Source organism: Phragmites australis, chromosome 16, assembly GCF_958298935.1.
Source record: "Phragmites australis chromosome 16, lpPhrAust1.1, whole genome shotgun sequence".
Lineage (NCBI taxonomy): Eukaryota > Viridiplantae > Streptophyta > Magnoliopsida > Poales > Poaceae > Phragmites > Phragmites australis.
Genome location: NC_084936.1, coordinates 22962864 through 22979216, shown reverse-complemented (window position 1 = coordinate 22979216; position 16353 = coordinate 22962864). Strand labels below are relative to the sequence as shown.

The window sequence follows — 16353 nt, the reverse complement described above, 5'->3', positions numbered from 1 at the left end:
GTGCTGGGCAGCCACAGTTAAAGCCCCGAACCGTGGTCGCCGTCCCGCACAGGCGCACAGGCCCCGCTCCCGCGCGCACGCGCACCGTTGTGCCGAGCACCGCGCACCGATTCGGGTGCCGCCGAGCTGAGCCAGCCGTGCACCCGCGCGGCCAACCCGCCCTTCCACCCGTAGCCGCGTGGAATAAATCCTTTGCCATGTTCGAGCCCAGTCCGGCAGGCCGCGCGCCGCGGTGCGGACTTAGGACCCCGGCGTGGCCCCGCCGATCTGCGTACCAACCAACTTCCTTTATGATTTGGGAATTTAGGCCACGTTTGGGCAGCATAATTCAGCTTTTCTTGGATGGTTGGATTCGGAACTTTATGAACTGATAATTGCACAACGCATTGACAGCTGAGAACTCAGCCTGCCCACCCAAGCCATGTCAAAGAAATCAAATTCTCACTTTCGCAGTTTAGAGAGAGCATGAGATCAGTCTACAGCATCGTTCTCTTTGAGAGTATTACATGACCAAAAATCCATGTAGTTTTTCACATCTGAACAAGTGCAGAGGAAAAAAGTAATGCACGACTAGGTCATGCTTGTTCAGTTACATGTGACACCATATCCTATGATCTTGATTTATCAACATGCATATTAGACACGACCCATAAACACTTCAAAGGTTGTGTGAGACAATAGAACAACAGGTAGTACATCATCTCTAGATCCTATTGGCATCCACCTTCTGGCGACGCAAGGGCCTATGACGCCCTGCTATCGAGAAACAATGCCGCACCACCGATGTCCTCCTCCTTGGTCCACGCCATCTTCGTCTCATCGAGCCTGAACACCCCTGGCAGCTCGGCTGAGTTGCGACACAGACACTAGCTCCCCTCCTAGCTCCACCAGGTAGCAAAACTCTCTCCCCTCGTGGTCGGCGTCAAAGACTTCCATCTTGGCGTGGATTAGTTCGAGCTTGTCGAGAATTGTCCATGCACTTTTAGGGTCTTCACTTCCTAGATCAAAGACGCCGAGCTTGCCCTTCCTCCCGAGGTAGTAGAATTTCCCACAAAAGAAGACCAGATTGTTGTGTGCTACCGGGAACGACACTTGGCACTCAAACTCGTGTTCACTCTGTGCCGCCATGTATAGACGTCGATGAACTCATCGTTCTGACTGCTAATGACCCCGAAGAACATGCAATCTGGAGAACTCAGAGCTGACAAGAATGAGATGCCATTGTATTTTTACCTCAAATATTGATGGATCTTCTATGAGATTTTTTTAAAATAATAGTATTTTATTGGAAAATTGTAAAAATATAATTCAAATATCTTAAAATCGCAGATATAGGTGCCTAGTCGGCACTCCGTTTGCCGACTGGCACCTATCGGCACTCCGAGTGCCGACATCCCCTGTGTCACACATGTGGCCATGGATCGAGGGCCTATCGGCATAGACAAGTGCTGACAGGACTTGTCAGCACTTGGTGTGCCGACAGGTCCCCTCTCTCGTAGCCAAGAGATTTATTATGAGGAACCATCCAAATATTATTCTAATTAATCATTAAGTTGATTATTTATATAATTATGACTATAATGATTAATTAGAATACCGTCCTGATAGTCCCAACACGTGTTTTATGTCTAAGATCGGAATACATGCCTTTTCAATATATAACATCACAGCAAAGCTTAAGAAAGAGCGAGTAATTAATATTATATTATAAATTCTTAAGCATTCAACTATTTACAATAATTTACATCAAAATAGATAAACTATGCAGCGGAAGAATTAAAACCTAACAACAACAAAAAGACTGGTGGAACCATATGCCCTTAGGCTCCACCCAAAACCTTACCACACGAGTAGACGACACTACTCTTGCCTGTCGTCGGTATTGGCGGATATAAAATAACCAGAAGCTAACATTTCCTCACCTGCAACCTGAAAGAGCAGCGTGAGTACGAAGGTAGTCGCAAGACTTAATCTATATATGATACATATAATAACCTGACTTCAAGGACTATGCATTTAAGTATTTATCAAGAATAGGGCACAAGGTTAAGTAATTTCATATGTGGTAGCAATTTTGAGACCTATTTGTGAGCACCTATACTTAACTAAACAACCCCTTTCTTTTTCGGTAAACACCAACTGAAACATAAATGTAAGTGAAAACATAATAAACATATATATGAAAATAGAACCATCTCAACTGCAACCCAATATACCAAACCATCACCCCTCATTCATGGCTCTATGATCGATGCAGATGGACGGAAGCATGCTCATAACCGAGAGCATGACAATTCGAATTGATTTTACACCATGCAGGAGAGTACTTCTGGACCCATACGAAACGAGACCACCACCCACACAACCTGTCAGTTGCGAGTGATGATTCACATATCAACTGTTCATGTACCCACCCTGAACCTTTGTTCCAATATCAAGTAATGTGGAGGCCACCTAGATCCCATGCGTAACATGACTTACCGGCACAATCGTAGGCAGCCCTAACAGCATTCCCACTCATATCTCGACGCATAGGTCAAATAAACACAATGACTTATGGTACTTGGCTTACGCGTCCTATATCCAGGTATGTGGTAAATACAGAAAAGTGCTAAAGTCAACGGCACCAACAGACGATGCTTAACCGATGCCAGCGGTCTATGGCATCCAGACTCCTCTCCCAAACTACCCCTACTACCGCCCACATCTCGTCTTATCCTCACATCTCATACATCTCAATATCATCATTGTATTTATGAATAGTAAGTAATTCTTAAGCTCGCGAACAATGATTGGACCATTGCTTGACTTCTACCGATGACATACGCATTGGTAAGCATATTGAACAGACTTGTAATTAGTCATCAATAATGTTATCAATGCTATAAGCATATGGATAGACAACAACTCAAGATAGAAGTGATGCAATCTACATAGGCTCTACCCATATAAGCTTGACATCGACTCACTGAACATGCAACCATATATAAGCAGTAATTTATCAATTTAGACTTTATTCAGTTTGAACCAAATAGTGCAATATGCTTAGATGCTTACCTTGCTGCTTTTTTTCAATTTGGAATCAAACATCAAACCCCTTCACGAAGGCCTGTTACACTCTGGTTCGACGATCACTAAAGAAAAAATGCATCGCAATAAGCATATGATGGAAAGCCATAAAATATACTTTATAATTCATGAATTTTTTTTCCTAGTTAGAACAAGTCATAAGAAGACTAGCTTCACCAATTTTGGACTTGTAAATAATTAACTGTGAATTAATAAAGCTTTAACCTAATTAATTTATCTCAAAAAGCTAATAAATTATTTCATGGCTGATGATATTTTTAATAGGTAGAGGAGATTATTATGAAACCAACAAAATTAGTTTCATAATTTTTAGAGCTACAAAGAAATTATTATGAATTGTACAAGTTTCAGCAAGAAAAAAAACACATGATAAACAGTACAATCCGGATGTTCCGGGTTCAACTCGGAACTTCCGGGTGAACCTCCGGGTGGGGGTCCTTTGGTATTTTTGGCTATGGTCACCCAAAACCTCTGAATGAGACCAGAAATGCTGATTTCCACCCAAAACCTGACGGCTTTTGGGATAGGGATTGGACCTAGAGTATCATTTTGACCTCCTTTACCGTGTAGGATAACATTCATAAGCTAAAAATGACCGAAACTCAGCTATTGCCTCTAATGGTGGTGGAGACCATTGTTGAGCTCTTTTGAGCTCGATGCCGGTAGATCCACCCATGGGAATGAAATGGGAGGGGGTTAGGGTGCTCACCACGTCCTAGCAAGCTTGTGCCTCAGTAGTAGGAGTTCGGGAAGGGCCGGAGCTTGAGATGATGCCGGGAAGGTGGTGGCTGGCTTGAGGAAGAAGAAGAGGTGGCCGAGGGGCTCAAGCTCGACAAGGACGATGACTGCCAGCGGGCTACGGTGAAGGAGCTTACCAAGATCGTCCTCCTTGGCCTCCCCTTGCTCCTCCTTGATCATCCTCCTTTCTTTGGCTCGATTGGGGAGGGAGAGGGTGTGAGAGTGAGAGAGAGTGAGGGAGAGGGAGAGGGGATGTTGCCCCTGCTGTTGGCGTGGGAGAGGGAGAGAGAGCACATAGATGGGGGAGAGAGAGAGGGGGGAGTGGTTGGCTAACTCTCATGGGACCCACATGTTAGAGAAACTAATCTGTTTTAGCTGCGAATTCTATTCTTTCTCTCCTGAATTACTTTATCTCAACCGATTGACTCTAAACGAAATGTTCTAGCGTTCCAAAACAAACAATTAAATATAATGCTTAAGAAGCATGATTATGCTTAATTACGTGATTACGAATTCAGGATGTGACACCTATCAACCGAGGTGCTAATCCCTAACCTCTTTATCCTCTAGGTCACTGCCGCCACCCTCTTGTCTCCCGAAAGAAAGTGAATGGGAGAGAGAGAGGTGGTCATAGGCCCCGATAAGAATATAGGCCTTTAGTGCCGAGAGGTCATACATGGCCACCTCTCGGCACTCCGAGTGCCGAGAGGACCTACGTGTCCACCTGTTAGCACTCGGAGTGTCGACAAGCCTCTACGCACGGCCGACTACCTCCGTGGTGTTAAGCTAGTAGGAGGCTACACCACTTGTCGGCAAACGGAGTGCCGATAGACAATTTGAATGCCTACAAGTGACTAGTCGGCACTTGGACTCTTGATAGGTGCCTAGTCGGCACTCCAATTTCCAACTAGCACCTATATTTGTGATTTAAGATATTTGAATTATACTTTGCAATTTTCCAATAAATACTATTATTTTTTAAAAAAAGATCCTTCTATGATGTCCCCGGTCAATGGATTTACAATGAAGATTCTATCATCTTCAAAGCCAACTAACACCACCAACTAGCCATCTTTAAATTGAAGGAGTGGAATATGTGTCATTATTCATTGGTTTTGAATGTCACGACTCGTAGGGTGTACTCCTTGCCACGTAAAGTGTCGAACATCTTGCACATCCCGTCTTGCTTGGAGCAGTACATGAGCTAGGGTCAAACCTTTGCTTGCTCAACTTGGTTGGTGTTGGGGAATGGCCCCAGCCCCTATAGCCGTTGGGAAATGCCTAAGAAATATCGAGAATAGCCAGGTGTATAAAAAGTAAAAAAAACAATGCTACAATACATGCTACAGTGCAAAAGGCATGGTAATAATTTCGTCATAGCATATCACGGGGAGAAAGACCATTATACCCTTGCTTTTTTGTAAATATCTAATGGTAGAAAGAGAATTTATACCTCTCCTTCTATAAAAGGAGCCCCTTGGGTAAGAATGTAACCCCTTTAGTTCATTTGTGCGCTCTTTCTCTCTCACACACACATCTCTTAGTTTTTCTCCCTCTCTATCTCTAGTTCTTCTAGGAGAAAGGGGTAGCACTACCACCTAACTGTTGTTCAATGCAACAACAGTTGTAAACCATGCTCCATGACTCGCAAATGGCTAGACCAAAGAGAGGTTTGAGACAACCGGCTCCAGCAATTCTAGTGGTTGATCATGCCATAGCACCTTCCTTCACCTCCTGCACAAAAACTAAAGCACCTTCCAATAACTTGTATCAATAGCAAACTCATAACCACAATTGTTAAATTGTAGAAATTGCAATTAAAAAGTACCTAGAATTCTCAAATTGTTTTTTTCCCACTCATTACCACGATCTCAACTATTTAAAATCCAGTAAAATGATTATTTCGCCTTCGACATTCCCTACAATGAGCATTATAGACTACCTAGATATATGAAATATTCAAATATGTTTATCAACAGCCATTACCATGCAAAAATGACACATGTTAAAAACTAACGTAGTGATCCTTGAAATGTACATGTAGGTAATTAACTAATTATTACAAAGAAGCCTTTTATGTCTTAAACTTGCTAAAGTTTAGAATAGACTTCTTGAGAGCATAACTTAACTTAATAATAAAAAAATACAAAAAATTGAAGAAAGAGAATAATACAAAGGAATTTCTTCATCATGTTAGATAGGATTATTCCAAATTTCTGTGCAACTATCCATTCCTTCAGAGTTTTGTAGTAAACTTTCCATAATGTTGGACTTCGTGTTAGGATTCATAAAAAATTATATGGCACATGCATTCCTTCTTTCTAAGAGGTTTCAACTTTTTCCATAAGATTTAACTACTTTGAGTTTCTTTCCTTCCCCCTTCTTCCTAAAGGGGCATTAGCATGTAGCGGAGTGATAAGCTATTATAGCCAAATGATATCAGCAATATGGGAAAAATGGGGATGGGAAGGAGAGTGTATCAAGTGACCCTCTTATGGACATGTTCAATGAAGTAAGTGATTATCTAAAGTTGTGACTAAGACTATTCAAAAAATGGTACAATAATAGATCATGAGGCCATGAATGAGGATCCCAACAGAAGTTAAGAGAGAAGACAGTAAAAGAGTTGCACATGTTTGAATTTACTGGAGGTGAAGTTATGAAGGATGCTAGTGTGTTTCTGAAAATGCCAAATCAAATGGGCATGATTTTCACGCTTCTAGAATTATCCAGGAGGGAATTTTATTCTAAACATGCTCTGAAAGTATGCGTTCTTTCTTTGGAAATGAGTTTCCTTTCTGCTATTGATTTTCATGTTAGAGCATTGTTTATTTTCTTGAGATAAAAATGACACACTAAATGTAAAAAAGTTATTAGTGACGGGTGATAACCGGTATTAGTGACGGGTCATGTACCCGTCACTCTTATCGCGTCACTAATAATAGGTCATTAGTGACAGGTGATGATCCATCACTAATGAAGTTATTAGTAACTGATTATAACCGTAAATCATCACTAATATTCAATCATTAGTAACGAGTCGTAATCGTGACCTGGCACTATTGACTGAACATTAGTGACGAGTTGTAATCTTGACTCGTCACTAATGAGTGATGAACATTTTTGTATTTTTTGGACACAAAAAAGTCAAAAAAAAAAATCACTCGAGCCATCCCAACGCAAGCCCATCCCATATGCCTCACAAGCCACACTTTTTTTCACATTATTTTTAAGTTTGCGTTCCATGAAAATCGAACTCGTGATCTTATCACCTATGCTATCACGTAGTTGTGATAGAAATCGGATATTTTATCCTTTTAACATTCTTTACCGAAGGTCATTAGTGACGCGTCACTAATAACAGGTCATGGTTATGACACATCACTAATGACTAATTTTACCAAATTTCATCGAGGGTTATAATTTGATATGTGATCTGGAGTGCATTCGATAAAACGGGCGTAACTTTTGCATACGGACTCTAATTTTAACATTTTTTGATTCTACGGACATCAAAAAAAAGTTATATCTGTTTCTCTCTCACTTCGTCGGGTTTAGAGAATTTTTTTTTAGGCCAAAAACGGCTTGAAGGATTGAGTTATCGCCTCTGAAAGTTTCTGCAGTGTTTTTGGAATACGCGTTTGTGTCCATAACCGTCACACCTTACATCAAACTTGAGTAAAAATGTATAATATTTTCTATTCTAGTGCTACTGAGGTGAGAAAAAAATAAGAGAAAAATAAAATAAAAATAAAAAATATTTGCGAATACTATCATTAGTGACGGACTATAAGTTGATCCGTCACTAATGACTAGCATAGGACGATCCGTTACTAATGAGTAGATCATTAGTGACGAGTCAAGTTGTAACCTGTCATTAATGACTGGCCTAATACGATCCATCACTGATGACCTTATTATTAGTAACGGGTCACAACTTGACCCGTCATTGATGACTGGCCTAAAATGACCTGTCACTGTTGATCATATCATTAGTAATGAGTCGCAACTTGATCCGTCACTAATGACTGGCCTAGGACGACCCGTCACCAATGACCACTCATTAGTGACGGATCTATATCTAATCTCGATCAAAAGAGATATTAGTGACACATAGTGACACCTGCTACCTTAAAAAAGGGGTGGAGATGTATAATATATAAAGATAGTGAGGCACTCAACTCAACGTTTATTTTTTGTAGATGAAGCACAAAAAAGATAGTGATTTGGAGCTACTACCGCCATTGGACATACAATTCAGATGTCTAGAGATGAATGATGTCTATTAAACTAGCTGCTATTGTTTTGAATTTTCTAAAGTTGCCTTTGTAATGAAAACCCCCTCTGAAAGTGTAGTCGGCATAAATTTGGAGATTATATTATCTAGCTTTTGATTTGTAAAAATGCAAAGCTTCTGGAAGTGCACTTATCCTTTTTTTCTCTCTTAAATATTAGGTATTGGTCTTGAATTTAACATAGAAAAAATGTTACACGTTGGGTGCTATTGGCACTACCAAAGAAACTCCAATCGACGACCGTGTATTAGTGTCGGTTTTGCTAGCACCACCTTATCACTACTAGTTCATAACCACCAATGACAAAAAATTGATGATATTATGTGAACGACAATGATACCATCTATCACTGTTAGTTCATAACACGAACCGGTATTGATATATCACTGCCAGTTATGACTAAAACCGGCAAGGATATAAACTTGATCACTGATGTTTGATGCTATGAGCCGACAGTACAAAATAAGACATTAAGTTTAGAAGTTATAAAATTAGACTAAGAAGGCAACTACAAAATAAGTTTATGACTACACTAAGAAATATATAATTACACTAAAAAGGTAACTACAAAATAAGTTTCTGGGACGTTAGGCCACATTTGGGCAGCATAATTCACCTTTTCTTGGATGGTTGGATTCATACTTTATGAACTGATAATTGCACAACGCATTGGCAGCTGAGAACTCAGCCTGCCTGCCCAAGCCATGTCAAAGAAATCAAATTCTCACTTTCGCCGTTTAGAGAGAGCATGAGATCAGACTACAACATCATTCTGTTCGAGAGTATTACATGACCAAAATTCCCTGTAGTTATACACATATGGACAATTGCAGAGGAAAAAAGTAATGTGCGTGCATGTTTAGTTACATTTGCCACCCGTGTCCTAAGATTTTGATTTGTCGACGTGCTGATTAGGCACGACCTACACACGCTTCAAAGGTAGTTTGAGACAATAGAACGACGGGTAGTACATCTTCTTCCCTAGATCCTATTGCCACATCCACCTTCTAGCGATGCCACGGCGTATGACGCCCTACTACCGAGAAACAATGCCGCACCACTGATGTCCTCCACCTGAACACCCGCGGAGGCTCAGCAGAGTTGGGAACACGAACACCGGCTCCCCTCCTATCTCCATCAGGTAGCAAAATTGTATCTCTCCCCTCGTGGTCTGCTTCGAAGACTTCCATCTCGACATGGATCGATTCGGGTTTGTCGATAATTGTCCATGTGCTTTTAGGGTCTTCACTTCCCAGATCAAAAACGCCGAGCTTGCCCTTCCTCCCGAGGAAGTAGAATTTCCCACAGAAAAAGAATGGATTATTGCGTGCTACTGGAAACGACACTTGATACTCAATCTCCTGTTCACTCCGTGCCGTCATGTATAGACGCCGAGGAACTCACCGTTATGACTATTGACGACCCCAAAGAACGTGCAATCTAGATAACTCAGAGACCATGAGAACGAGACACCATTGTAGTTGTAACTTACCTCAAACATCGATGGATCTTCTACGATTTCCCCAGTGAATGGATTTACAATGAAGATGCCATCGTCTTCAAAGCCAGCTGATACCACCAACCAGCCATCTTTTAAGGAGCGGAATATGTGTCGTTATTCATCTATTTCGAATGTCTAGACTTGTAGGGTGGATTCCTTGCCATGTAAAGGGTCAAACATTTTGCACATCCCGCCTTGCTTGGAGCAGTGCATGAGCTATGGCTAATCCTTTGCTTGCTCAACTTGGTGATTGTTGAAAGGAGGCTTGAACTTTGTGTATGGTCAGCTGCAGGTGGTGCATTGCTCTATTTATATGTACTAAGATCATCTCCAACAGCTACCTTAAATTTTCATCCTCAAAACACTATTACAGCATCCCTTATTTTTTCTACTATAGCAGCACTGTAGCACTGGATAGAGGATCCGTTGGAGATGGATTTCCAGTGCTACAGTAGACCGCAAAAACACTGTAGCACTGGAAAAGGGAGATTTGAGGTCTCTCTTTGGAGATGGCCTAATGGCTTGGCCGTTACGAAAGCCAAGGCATGTTGCTGTGATCCAAATGCTCTACTTGATAAACATTTGCTTTAAGTAATATACGGACCACATAAATTAAACCTGCTAGCTACTATTGATGGCTCGTATGTAGGTGTCTCAAGATTGTTTACCGACCTATGAAAACATAGTGCATCTCTTGTATTTGTGGTTATAGTTGGAATAAAATACATGTGCTGCTGATTTAGGATGATGTAGAATAGATATCAATCATCTTTACTTAGTGCTGTTGATGTCCTATGTGGGGTTTTTTTGTTTGGATAGGTCTGACTAGTAAATGGTCCCACCTTTTTATTAAATGATTTGCAACTATATTTTTTTTATGCAAAGGTGTTGGCGTGATGCACTAGCATAATTGGTAATGTCTGGTGCTATTGTACATGAGAAGCTTCGTGCATGACTATGACATGTGAGTCCTTGTAGAGCTTCACTTTCATAATGCAATGTAAGCTGTAATTAATCTTAAGTAGTAGGCTATTATATGGATCAACTCAACTATCACAATTAATTAGCCAAATCTCTAGTTATATTGTATTTAATTATCTTGTTCCTCACAATTTTTTACGCATGAATATTTCAATTTGTCACATATGCAGCTGGTTCTGATATCAAGCAAGCTAGCTGCAAACAAACCACAATACTCCCTCTGTTTTTTTTTTCATTTTAGCTTGTAAAAAAAACACAAACACCAACAATTGGGTGCGCCTTCTCTGACCTTGCACTTCGCACAACTATAAAAGTGAAAATTGAACATCTCAAAGATGCCAACGAAATGATAATTTTTTTATCTACAAACTCTCAATCATCCGCTCAAAATAAAATCATAAATTGTACTATCCCAAACTGAAAACATATGCAGAAATGATGGAACAAAAAAAATGCCCATCTAAATCCGTTCACTTCTACTTGGCAGCCTTGTCTTGCTATGCACCTACGAACATCCCTGAAGGATTAGGGGGTCCTCTCCCAGCTGTTCCCCCGGATGTACCGCAGCTGCAGCGACACCTGCCGCTCCATCTGCAGCTGCCTGTAGAAGTTGGCGATGAACTGCTCCGCGCGGCGGTCGATGTCGTCGTCCCCTGCCGACGAGGACGGCGACCCGCCGCTTGACGTCCTCGCGCTGCTCGTTCGCGACACGCTACGCGTCGTCGCCGTCCCCATGCTCGCCGACCTTGACGTCGTCCTGGACGAGGCCGGCGACGGCGACACGATGCTGCCCTCGACGTCGAGCAGGCCCGGCCGCGGCGAGTTGAAGCTGATTCCGCGCCGTGGCGTGGCGCGGCCGCCGCCGCGGGCGATGGAGGAGAGCAGCATCCACCGCGTCGCACTGGAGGAGAGCAGGAACCGGACCTTCTTGATCGCTTCCCGGAGGCTCCCGAGGATCGACGACGGCCGCTTCTTGGGCGGCTCCGTGGACGGAGAGACGGCCATGGATTGCTGGTTGGCGTGCAAGAGCGCTACCTCCTTTCCTTTCTTCTCCGTGTCGTTGATGATTCTTGCGTCGAGGTGGAAAACAAGAGGCCTTGTTTCCTTGCCTTGGGTGTGCTCGAAGTATATATAGATGCAGACGTGGAAAGGCCGCCGATGTACAAAAAAAAATACTGGTTTATCACCAGATCAACACTGCCATCATTTCTTAAATCGAAAGGAATTGCAACCGCTCCTGACAAAGGCTAAATTATCCAGCTCCGGTCAAGTGACAGCCAGCCAAGCCAACACACATGCTCAGCGACCAGCAGTGAGTCTCTGAAACATCGGATGTGCTGGGCACGGCGATGCGTAGCACAACGTCGGATGCGGCGCCGGACAACGCGGGACCAGGTCGCTCAGACGCTCACGCCACCGCGTCGGTTCCACCACGAGTCCACGACTTGCTTTGCGCGAGGAGTGCTTCGGCGCCAAGTATAGCCAACGCCCAGCAGCAGGGGTGCTCATGCTCTGCTCGGCGACGGTGCGCGTGCGCCGCGCGCACAAGGAAACCCGTTCGTGCGATGCGATCTGACGGGTGCAGATTGGAGGCGGAATTCCGCCGTGCCGTCTCCAGCTGGTCGCGTGTGCCAAGCCCCACCTATGCAAAGAGCGTCGCTTAGTCCAGTCAAGACATCACGTCTTTGCTGTGAAAACCAGCTCAAGTTTGCTATCTTGTTGTCGGCGAGTTAATTAATTTACAGGTAGCACTAGACTTACAAGAAGCCGGCCGGCATAGGAAGCCTTACTATTTTCGGGCGAGCGACTGGAACAAGGAACGCGAAATTTTCATTACCGTTTACACGCATAGTTTATCAGCACTATTTATCTATATTAAGATTTATGTTAAAGTTGTAGTTGAAAAATTCATATGATATATAAGAAAAAATTAACGGATAAATAAATATCATATAAGATTGATCAACTGCTAAAATAAACCATAGATCTAGAAATCATATAAACTTGCATTTCCCTAGAACAAGAGTCGGTGCTCGGAACATATACCGAACCGTATGTGAGCGAGTGTTGAACGCTTCAAATATGCTGTCGAAGCAAAGGGAGTGGTTGAAGGATGGATGACATCTCACAGCAACTAGAGATTTTAAGACGACGCAACGTGTTAATTAATCAGATGGTGACGAATACTTTCATTTTGTTTACTTGCATTGTCCGGGTCCTCATCTAATCGTCTTACAAAAATTCCGGGTCCTTCTGCTTCATGGGTCCCACACCCGTTCGCTTTCTAGCTGATATTAGATTCCATTTGTTCGACCTTTATATTATATATATATATATATATATATATATATATAATCCGAAAATTGTAAATATATATCCGTTGTAAAATTTTATAACTCTATACTCATGTCGCCTGTTGCAAGACTAACCTACTATATGAACCTGTCACCCTTCCAACTGATGACATATTTTAAAAAATAAAAATATATCGTTTCAATGCTATTAAAATTCAAAGCACTATCGAAATAATCATGAAAGATTCTAAAAAAAATTACAGTGCAGAATATGCTATCATCTAGCTCTAAAAAATTGCGATTCATGACAGGTAGTCTGTCGTCCTTTTAACGGGCGACAGAGTATAAGTTGCAAAGTTTCAAAACATACATATAGTTGCAAATTTTGGATTTAAAAAATCCCATTTGTTCGGCGCTTCGGGTTCATCAGCCCATGCGTGGAAAAGGCCTCACTTCCTCTAATTTAATTGTAGCCCAAATTCTCAGGAAGCTCTAGGCATACACTCATGACGAAAAGTCGGTTTCATCCCTTCTCTCTAATAATCTCTACCACATACATGGCACAAGGAGAAGAGGCAGTCATGGCGAGCAATAGGTCCTTGGATGATTATGATGATTGGTGATCAACAATTATATATATATATACACACACACACACACACACTCATGACGGAAAAGTCGGTTTCATCCCTTCTCTTTGACGTCGGTGAATAGGTCAGGCGCTTTGCTTCCTTCTCTGGTGCCCTCGATGTCGTTTCCTTTTTTCTCTCTCTCTCCATGTTTCGTGTTACGTAAACCCTATGTGCATGGGCACATTGTAATCCTATGTGCTCTGTGCCTTTTTAGAATTGAAATTGCTTATGTGAGCCCAAGCTTACCATAGTTTATTTTAACTTGTATCTATATCATCACTTTAGATACATTTTTCATCTATACTATCAGGTGTATCAATAACAAGTGAAGTCTAATCTTATATATCAGTGACACATATAGATGGTATTGATAAAAAAAAAATATTTAAAGTGGTAGTATAGATAAATTTTTCTTTTTTTAATTAAAAAGGCGGTCCGGGCAGGGAAGAAGATGGAAGTGATCCGATGGAGGCGATGGGTGGTGAGCGAATGCTTGGGCTCCAACACATAGGCCAGATGAGGCACAAGAGAGGATATTGATTTTATGTGGGCCAAAGTGTGTAAGTAATTGTTATACTCATATATATTGGTTCGGTGAGTAAATTGTTGCTAGCTCGATTAGTGCCGGCGGTGGCAAAACAACCTTGGAATTGGAAACGGAAACCGCCCCAGGAGGATTGAAATGTAGAATACCAGGTTTTGGTATTATGATATACTACCTCTGCTCTTTTAAATGTTGTTTTAGCTTGCAATAAATAGACCAAGATGGTTATTAATATTCTCATCTTTCACATATCAACCTCTCTTGATTGTTCCTATTTCCAAAAAATATCACCTAACCCATATCAATCCACGGTACGTGCTAATCTAATCTTATTCTAACTTCCAAAAGCTTTAATTATGAGCTATTTGGAAAACATCACTAGAAAACTGAAAACAACATCTATTTAAAAACAAAATCAAATTACTACAATGATATCTATTTTAAAAATACCTATTTAAAAACGGAGGAGTATTAAGAAACGGGTGCACGATTTCCTCCTTCCCAACGCATTATGCCTGCTGAATTGCCTGCCGATGCTGTACAAGAGAGGCAAGAGTGGGGGCTGGTAGCCATCGGAAACGATGGAGCCACACGAGCTTGACTCGTGCCCCGATTCGGACGGGCGCGATTGGGCGAGGCCCTGATGCGACCACGCCGGCACCCGCCGCCGTCGCCGCCTAGATCCGCAGGGGCCACGCGAGCACGCAGGCCGCAGATGCTTCCCACGCACACATGGTTGGTGAGCACTAACCTGACCGTGGCAGTGGGTGCTTCGGTCCGGCTACAGCTCGATCAAACGACCACCAACCATCACCGAGTCGCACACCAGCCGCTTCGTTCCAATAGAGCTGGTCCACGGCGCAGCTGCACGGACGGTGCAGTTCTGTGCGTACAGCGTTTTTTTTTTTGTAAATACTAAATAGTAGGATGGCACGGTCAAAAAAATAGAACGGATGCGATTCGTTGCCACGCTGATCAGACGGCTACCACAACGAGTCCCCACTTTCGAATTAAAAAAAATGTGTTCACACCATGTAATATATACACTTAGTAGTGTGAGATGCTTTGTTCATGGTGCTTAGCTTGTGGACTAATATAAGTTGCCAGCAAGCCTGTGCTCGATAGTAGCTAGACCTGGTCCAGTCATATACCATTTGTCCTATCAGTTCAGCTATGGAGCTCCTTCCACTCCTCACGAGTCGGGAACCCTCATCTTATAACTTTAAACGCGGTCACGTTCTCAGCATCCGCGGTGTAACGTGGATATGTGTCCGGTGCTATCTACATCAGTTTTTTAACCGTAGCCGTCCGATCAACAATAGACATCTGAAGTTGCTACCCTTAGCTCGTACGCGAGCGAAGGAAGTAGAACTCTCTGGTGTGCGGTGTGTGAAGGGAGGAGTAGAAATATCTAGACCCTGGAGCTACGACTCGTCATCAATTCTGGTAGCAAGCCCTCCACCAGCACTGCAACTAATTTCCCAGGCTTCAACAAAATCATCCGTCAAACATCCACAGATTAGAAGATCTTTCAGAAGCTATCTAAGGTATGTTTGATTTGCTGTGTTTTTCTGCATCTGTTCTTCTTCGGCACCAATTTCTCCCCAAACACGACGGCAGGCAAGGACGACGCGTACCTGCCTTCCACCGCCTATCCACTGGCAGCTAAAGCCGACGCGTACGCACCTCCCATCGGCCAGACCTGCGACAAAACCCGCGTACTTCACCATTCCATAGCTCCAGCAGACCAGCACCACCAACGCAGCTGAAAGCAAAGGCAGCAGCAAGCCTTTTGCACCACCACACCTCCGCCAGAAGAAGATGGAGTCGCTGCCAGAGCCGCATGCCGAGACGGTCTTCCGCTCGAAGCTCCCAGACATCTCCATCCTGGACCACCTCCCGCTCCACGACTACGTCTTCGAGCGCCTGGCAGACCGCCGCGACCGCGCCTGCCTTATCGACGGTGACACGGGCGAGACGCTCACGCTCGGCGACGTGGACAGCCTGTGGCGCCGCGTGGCGGCTGGGATGCACAGCTCCCTCGGCGTCAGAAGCGGCAGCACGGTCATGTGATAGAATATGCTATTGTTAGTTTGGTATGATTAGATTGTATCTATTCCTAACCAACCGAGTATCACGTATATATGTAAATCTATCTGCAACTGATTCTGTTTTGGAGTATATAAAGAAACGATGCCACACCACGTCTGGTGATTGAGCATCTTCTCCTCAAACCAATCTACTCTATTATTGTTTACAATATAATCATACCAAACTA

At 42.9% G+C, this 16353-nt stretch overlaps 2 protein-coding genes and 1 pseudogene across 2 annotated transcripts; 1 reads left to right on the top strand and 2 right to left on the bottom strand.

Annotated features, from left to right (window-relative positions):
• Positions 1-710: 710 nt before the first annotated feature.
• On the bottom strand, positions 711-9505 carry LOC133895142 (uncharacterized; annotated as a pseudogene).
• A 1296-nt stretch (positions 9506-10801) lies between these two features.
• LOC133895654 (uncharacterized) lies at positions 10802-11908 on the bottom strand. The gene has a single exon (XM_062336118.1). It carries the CDS (start codon positions 11608-11610, stop codon positions 11131-11133), a length of 480 nt encoding a protein of 159 aa, XP_062192102.1. The 5' UTR covers positions 11611-11908; the 3' UTR covers positions 10802-11130.
• A 3430-nt stretch (positions 11909-15338) lies between these two features.
• On the top strand, positions 15339-16324 carry LOC133896091 (4-coumarate--CoA ligase 5-like). Its single transcript, XM_062336604.1, has one exon. The coding sequence runs from the start codon at positions 15897-15899 to the stop codon at positions 16146-16148; it is 252 nt and encodes an 83-aa protein (XP_062192588.1). The 5' UTR covers positions 15339-15896; the 3' UTR covers positions 16149-16324.
• Positions 16325-16353: the final 29 nt, after the last annotated feature.

What these genes read in the sequence shown, in the direction of transcription:
- LOC133895654 (XM_062336118.1), bottom strand. Translation starts at nt 11,610, where the DNA reads ATGGCCGTCTCTCCGTCCACGGAGCCGCCCAAGAAGCGGCCGTCGTCG.
- LOC133896091 (XM_062336604.1), top strand. Translation starts at nt 15,897, where the DNA reads ATGGAGTCGCTGCCAGAGCCGCATGCCGAGACGGTCTTCCGCTCGAAG.